At 43.9% G+C, this 7,789-nt stretch overlaps 1 protein-coding gene across 3 annotated transcripts in view; it reads right to left on the reverse strand.

The window, feature by feature from the left end:
- The window catches only part of HMGCR (3-hydroxy-3-methylglutaryl-CoA reductase), a 30,343-nt gene extending 26,423 nt beyond the window's left edge, over positions 1-3,920 (reverse strand). Inside the window, exon 1 of one of the 3 annotated variants that reach the window (XM_073624079.1) lies at positions 3,759-3,920. Coding sequence is in view for 1 of the 3 variants with exons in the window: in XM_073624075.1 (XP_073480176.1) it covers positions 3,499-3,638 (140 nt within the window). In the remaining 2 variants the exon portion in view is untranslated. Of the gene's footprint in view, positions 1-3,498; positions 3,646-3,758 lie in introns of those variants that run through there. The other 2 variants (XM_073624075.1, XM_073624082.1) reach the window with 2 other exon arrangements.
- Between the last annotated feature and the right edge of the window lie 3,869 nt (positions 3,921-7,789).

The raw sequence follows: 7,789 nt of genomic DNA on the forward strand, positions 1-7,789 counted from the left end.
GGTTTGTTATTTAAAAAAAAAAAAAAAATCAAACGTTTAGAAGCACTTTTAATAACTCTCCCCCTATGTGTCCATGCCTGCATTGGCTTTTAGAGGAGTTCAGGTGCATCAGCATTTAGAGGCAAAGGTCTTCATGAATGCACTAGGCACCTTTAGCGATTCAGCATTTTGGTAAATTCGTTGGGCAATAAAATAGACGCCGAAGTGCGCCTTGACGCTTCTAAAGTTGCGGGTTTAATGCTGATCTTTCCTGTCATGAGAAACAGATTTTACATGAGGCCTTGAGCTTGTTCACACCAGTAGCCGCTTTTTACCATGGCTGCCAGTGTGTGCTGTGAAGGAAGCGGTGCTAATAAACTGCGCAGTTTACTTTTTTCATTTGTATTTAAAATGTCACAAAGTGACATTTCATTCATATTTATTCATTCAACTCAAGGAGTTAAGAAGTCGTGTATTGAGCCGCAATGTGCTGCGCTCACAAAGAAATGCATGCTCTATTTTTATTCAAATTGCTGCAGTACAATGGTGTGAAACTCATAAGACTCAGGACACTTTGCCTTGTCACTGCTCAGTGCAGCTGAACACATATGGTGTAAGCAAGCCCTTAAAGTCACCAGAATTTATTTCCTTCTGCCTTTTTTTTTATTATTCAAAAGGAAAGGAAGATAACAATGGTTACAACCTAAATGGTCAATTAGCATGGAACATACAGGTAACTATATAGTTACAATTCTGTGTTCTATCATTTCACAACAGGTACTGGATAGATTCCAGAGTAAATGTTTTGAGTCTCTCATTTGCCTTCTTGAGAGATTTAAGAGCATTGTAAATTCCTGCTCTCCAGGAAAGGAAACCTATACTGACAGAAATACTGACCTTCTAAGAACACTCCAAAGACATGCTGGTAGGTTAATTGGCTTCTGTTCATATACCGTCCAAAATTGGCCTAGTATATGAATGCGAGTTGGGGACCTTGGATTGTGGGCAGGGACCGATGTTAGTGTGTGATGTAAATTGACAGTGCTATATGGGTACCTTAAATAAATAATATAATAGATGAGCATCTTAATGAGACACAATGTACAGGGATAGGGACAATTGTAGACACACACCCACACTCACTCAGGTTGAACTGGATGGGCTGGTGTCTTTATTCAACCTTACTAACTATTTAACACTACATGCTTAGCTACCTCTGCCTTCAACACTTTCTCTGTCCCCAATCCAAAGTGATCAGAAGGACAGGACATTAATAGCAGCCTCCAAGCTGAAACTTCCTAGGTCTTCAACAACCAATCAGGTTTATACAGTTGTCATTTTCAGCACAGGTTACATCTGACTGGTGGTTTTGCAACAAAGGCAATAGAACACTTTGCACGTATGTTGGCCATATTCTCTCACCAGGCATCTATGACTCTAATACAATAAACAATCCAAAAAAAGTTCACCAGCAATATCCATAACAAGGCTTACATTGAATTTTTGAATTGCATGTCACTACAGTGAAGAGTCCTGATGGGGGGGGGGGGGGACTGATTATCACCGATGTGAGCAGTCAACAGCCTCAAATTAATTTGCAGATTTACCACAGTTCTTATGACAGTCAAAGATGATACAATAACAAAGAAAACATTCAGCACTGGTTTTACCATCCACAAAGCCCAAAACCAACTGCAATGGTACCTGTTGAAAATCTAATCCAACCTATGTACATAGCAGGCGGTTTATATCCATATATCAAAAAGGTGCTCACAGGTGAAAAGAGCACATTCTAAATCCAAAACACTGTTATAATCTATACTATAACAAAGAACTACTAAAACACAGCTCTGAATCCAATATACTTCACAGTCTGAATTCTGCTCAGCAGTGAAGAAGAAACAAGGCCGTCTATAGATCAGATCTACTGGGCAGGGCTCTTCTAGGATTCTGGTTTAATATGGCGCCGGCTGTAATCTGCACAGACACCTCCTATTGTACTGTCAGTGAAGGATGATGATTATCACCAATATCAAGTCTAAAATATAATTATTGTATCAAATATATCATAAAATAGATACAAAGGTCACATGTAGTTTGCTGTATAGTATCTAACATATTGGCTTTATTTTAGTACATCTAAATGAATAGCTATTACTAAAGAAAAACAGATTTCAGAATTAACAGAGACACAGCAAGGAATACATACAGCTCTATAATTTTTCTTCCAGTATACACAATATTTTTAATAATTTATAAAAGAATAACTATTGGGGGGAGGGGAATTTACTAGAACTGGAGCGTGCAAATTCTGGTTGCTCTGCATAGAAACCGTTCAGCTTATGTTTTTTTTTTTTGCCAAAAGATTAATTATACAAGCTGAAGTTAGAAGCTGATTGGCTACCATGCACAGCTGCACCAGATTCTGAGTGCTCCAGTTTTAGTAAATCCCAGTAACATTTACTATTATATATTTAAAAAAATTATTAAGTATACTGTAAATCAGCATTTGTCACCCTACAAGATACAGGAGGCCCCAAATATCATTAAAGGGCCACATATAACATTACAGATAAAGCTACAGCTGAAGACTTCCTAGAGAAACTGATCAGAGACTTGGTTGGAGACTGAGGTCATACTGAAGGAGACAGAAACTAGGGACTTTTTGCATGTAACTGCTAGAGATTATGGTTATTGAAGGCTCCTCTATAAATCAATTTTTCCACTTCTAACTGCTAGGGCCCCACCGAGGGCTTCACTTCAAACCATTTGTAATTGGGGGGGGGGGGGGGGCATGGTGCTGCAGTCACCAAGAGAAAATACATTGTAGTCATTAGGGTGAGGGCACACCATGGAGCTGCAATAGTCAGGAGAGGGACCACAGAAGCAGAGTTGTTCAGGGGGAGGGGGGCTGCAAAGCCTCAAGTCGCTGGGGGGGGGTCACAGAGCTACAGTAATCATATGGGGGGGGGGGGGGACCATGGTGCCACCATTATCATGGGGTTGTCGCGGAGCCACAGTTGAACGGGGGACCATGGAGCTTCAGCCATTAGTGAAGGGAGGGACTGTGGAGCCTCAGGTCGTTGGGGGGATAGTGTGTGTATGTAAGGGTGGAGATCGCAGGGATTCAGTCATTGTGGAAAGGGGGGGACCATGGAGTCTCATGTTGTTTTAAGGGGGGGGGGGGGTTGGGGGACGGGACGACTGCGGGGCTGCTATTGTCAGGGGGTTGCCACGCAGCCACAGTTGGTGGGTGGGGGGGGACCAGGGACCTGCAGTTGCCAGGGACACAGTTAGAGGTAGGTGCTGTCTTATAGAACATGGTTTCACACATCTCCTGCTCCATATTCTGGTCTTCCTTTGCAGCTCTCTGCATTCAGCCACATAACATTTTATAACAAGGGAAATGGATGCTGGATGACCTTCCATTCCACCAGCTGTGCTCCCAGCTCTGAACATGGAGGTTCATCTCCATCCCAACACATACTACCTGCACCCCCCCCATAAGAGGAGACTCGCCTTACTTCCACCCCTCCCGCTCCTGAGCTCAGTCCTGCGCCCACTTCATGAAGCCTCCTCCAGGTAGGACACCTAACAATGGTGACCAGCTTTCTCCTTCCTCGTCCAGCTACGCTGCTTGTCCCGGGTCGTGACCTCATACAGGAAGACGAGGACAGCACGAAGGACCCCTGCCCCCATCTCTGCCCGGGGCTGTCTAACTCACTGCCTGTTTGGAATAAGCAAAGCGAATATCCCCGCTGCCCGGCGCACACACTCACCTTCAGGCAGGTGGATCTATCCTGACTGGCCCAGCGGCGGCGGTGTTGTTACCACGTCTGGAAGCGGCTCTATTGTAAGAAAACCTCTCCCGTCCGCCGCCGCAAAGCGAGTGAACGAGCGCGTCACCTGATACTCCAGTGACAGCCCTGACGAGGAAGGGCGGAGCTAGCGTGTTGGAAGCAACGAGTGGCCTGATCCTGCGACCAATCAGCGCCTTGGACAGGTGAGCTCGTCATTGCAGTTGCTGTGGCAACCAGCATCCGTGTAAGACAAGGCGATCTCGCCTCACTGACAGCGAGCCAATAATAAGGGAGAGCCGGGAGTGAGGGGGACAAGGAAACCTAGCTGTGCAAACTGGCCATGAACTAGAGGGGGCAGCCAGGCGTTCCCTTCATCCTCCCCTATAACGTGCACTGTGCACACACTTACATCATATTTACCCATCTATTCCAAGAAATCACCTAAAACCAGACCCTGGGACTGTTTACTGAACCAATCTTCAATCCTCACTTCTATATGTCCCATAGAGACCTTACATTCACCCTAGGCTATGTTTCCACTTGTGCGACTTGTCATGCAACTTGGGACTGCAAAGTCGCATGACAAGTCGTACCCCATGATTTCCAAAGAGTACCGTTCATATCTGTGTGACTTCAAAGTAGTCCTTGCACTACTTTGGTCCGACTTTGATGCGACTTGAGGTCCATAGACCTCAAGAATACACAGGCATTGCTTCAAGTCTCATCAAATTTGCGGCATAAATCATGACAACATCATGCAACTTTCAGGTCGCAATAGTGGAAACCGAGGCTTAAGGCTCCTTTCACGCTTGTGTAGCACCCTGTACCTTTAGGTAGGTGCTAGAGTAGTGGGTGTTTGTGTATACTGCCAGTGATGCTGGTATGCTGTGAGCTAGACCTGTTTGTTGTGGTTTAGTGTAGCAGTAGGTGACTGACATGTATTTCAGCTCTTGGGCACCTCCTCTGTTTCCAGGGAGAAGGTTCTGGAAAAGAGGCAAGGCAGAGAGCTGGAGTAACATGAGGTATATTTGGGAGCCCTGACCAATCTCCAACTGGGATTGGCAGGGGGCAGGCCTCTTATATATACCCATGGTCAGCCTGTTGTAGGAGGAGTTGGGTGTAAGAACTGAATGATGGAGTGTTAGACTGTGGTGGTCCTTGAGGGACCCCCTTTCTGGGGGGTGTACCTCAGGCTGGGAGGGAGCTTCTCTTTACACGGTCATGGAGGTGCCCTGGAACAGGAGCAGGAGGAAGACAGTGGGAGCATGGCCAGGAAAGTCATTCAGGAGGGATCCATGCCAGGGTCGGTGAGCGAGAAGCACAGTAAGAAGCTCTGGGGGAGACATGCCAGGATTGGATGTGGAACCAGAGGGAGAGACTGTGGTGTTGTTGAAGTTAAGTTGCTGCAGCCAGGAGGGTTGGCAGGACTTGCATCGGATGTGCTGAGAGCAGTATTCTACCAAGGATCAGTTAGCATAATTATCTTGTTCATCTATAATGGTTGCTACTAGGAAAACTTTAGGACTTCAGAGTGAGAATTCAGAGTGAGGCCTAGCCATGTGCTAATAATGGCAGGAATCTGGAACTGGACAGTGAAGGAAAACAAGTGATCTCAAGTAGTGTGCTGGAGGAGATGTGAAGTAGCAGAAACTGTCAGTTTAGATTCAACTACAGTTATTTCCATTACTAAAGATTCATTATCTGGACATCCCATGTCCCTTTTCCCCAAGTTTAATCCCCTAATAAAAACAACAAGAGACTGTTCATTGACTGGAGAAAGTGTGCCTAAAATGGATGAAATGGGGGGGGGGGGCACTACTACACTTGTGTGACTCGTCTTGCGACTTGGGACTGCAAAGTCGCATGAAAAGTTGTACCCTATGATTTCCAATGAGTACCATGCATATCTGTGTAACTTCAAGTTGCACTGACTTCAAAGCAGTCCCTGCACTACTTTGGTCCCACTTTGATGCAAGTTGAGGTCCATAGACCTCAAGTTTACACACGCATTCTCTGCAATCATGGTAAAATCATGTCAAAATCACGCAACTTAGAAGTCGCAGCAGTGTGAAAGGGGTCTAATGGCCCGTACACGCGATCCGAAAATTGGACGAAAAATACAGCTTTGGACATGATCGTCCTAATTCTGTCCTATGAGAATTTTTTCGGAACTTTAGTAAACTCTTCAGGTTCGATATACGACTAGCATGCAAAAAAAAAAAAATTGAAGATCTCTCATCCGATTTTTGGATCATGCATGTGTACGGGGCATTAGGCTGTTTACTCAGCGATAATCATAGAAACCAGTGGTGAGATGATTTGAGCTTTGTGACATGGTGCATTATCCTGCTGGAAGTACCCATCAGAAGATGGGTACAATGTAGTCATAAGGGAATGGACATGGTCAGAAACAATACTCAGGTAGGCCGTGACGTTTACACAGTGCTCAATTTGTACTAAGGAGCCCACATGTTGCTTACGCCAAAATTCTGACCTTACCATCTGAATGTCGCAGCTGAAATCGAGACTCATCAGACCAGGCAACATTTTTCCAATCTTCTATTGTCCAGTTTTGGTGAGCCTGTGCGATTTGTAGACCCAGTTTCCTGTTCTTAGCTGACAGTAGTGGCACCTGGTGTGGTCTTCTGCTGCTGTAGCCCATCTGCTTCAAGGTTCGATGTGTTGTGCCTTCAGAGATAGTATTCTGCATACATTGGTTGTAACGAGTGGTTAGTTGAGTTACTTTTGGCTTTCTATCATCTGGAACCAGTCTACCCATTCTTCTCTAACTACACTTTTTTCTCCACACAACTGCACGAAAATAATTTTCTCTTTTTCAGACCATTCTCTGTAAACCAGTGGTTCTCAAACTTCCTAGTGCCGTGACCCCTTGATAAAATTTCCCAAGTTGTGAGGACCCCTAACAGTAAAATTATTTTCGTTGCTCCCACTCTTGTTCATTTTTTATGATTACTGGCTCTTAGGGACCTATCTGACCAAGTATAATGGTTATGCAGTGCATTCTGAGTTCAGGTGCAAATTTATGGTCATAAATTCTGAGTTTCGCCAAATCACGAGATCCACCTCAAATCCAAGGTGGCACGGACCAAAAATCATCCCTATTTATTATTACATAACATGTGCTTCATGCTGGAATGAGCAGTATTAACACTAAGCCTGGGTTCACACTATAGCGATGTGGGAACCAGCACCATTCCAGTGCCGGTTCCCGTATCGCATCTCTGCCCTCTGTGAACCGCTGCAGGTGTCAATACAATGTTAACCACTTCAGCCCCGGAAGGATTTACCCCCTTCCCGACCAAGCCATTTTTGCAATACGGCACTGCGTCGCTTTAACTGACAATTGCGCGGTTGTGCGACGTTGTACCCTAACAAAATTGATGTTCTTTTTTCCCAGAAATAGAGCTTTCTTTTGGTGGTATTTGATCACCTCTGCGGTTTTTACTTTTTGCGCTATAAATAAAAGAGCGACAATTTTGAAAAAAAAAAAAAACACTATTTACTTTTTGCTATAATAAATATCCAAAAATTTAAAAAAACAATATATTTCTTCTTTCAATATATTCTTCTACATTTTTTTTTTTTACCAAAAATATCGCAATAAGCGTATATTGATTGGTTTGCGCAAAAGTTATAGCTTCCACAAAATAGGGGATAGATTTATGGCATTTTTATTTATTTTTACTAGTAATGGCAGCAATCTGTGATTTTTATTGGGACTGCAACATTGCGGCGGACAGATCGAACACTTTTGACACATTTTTGACACACCTCCCAACATTTTGAGATGGGAATGAGGGACACCTACTAGCAAGGGTATGTAGGCATAGGACACGCCCCTGCCACACCCCTTAAAAGGGACATAACCAAAAAATTATACATTTTATTTTGGCTTTTAAAATTGACAAATTCAGCAATTTAGATCTTGGATGAAAAGTTTAGCTCTGGGAAACACTTTTTGAAACATAAAAAGTGCACTTTATATACAG

The sequence above is a fragment of the Aquarana catesbeiana genome, linkage group LG01 (assembly GCF_042186555.1).
Source record: "Aquarana catesbeiana isolate 2022-GZ linkage group LG01, ASM4218655v1, whole genome shotgun sequence".
Taxonomy (NCBI): domain Eukaryota; kingdom Metazoa; phylum Chordata; class Amphibia; order Anura; family Ranidae; genus Aquarana; species Aquarana catesbeiana.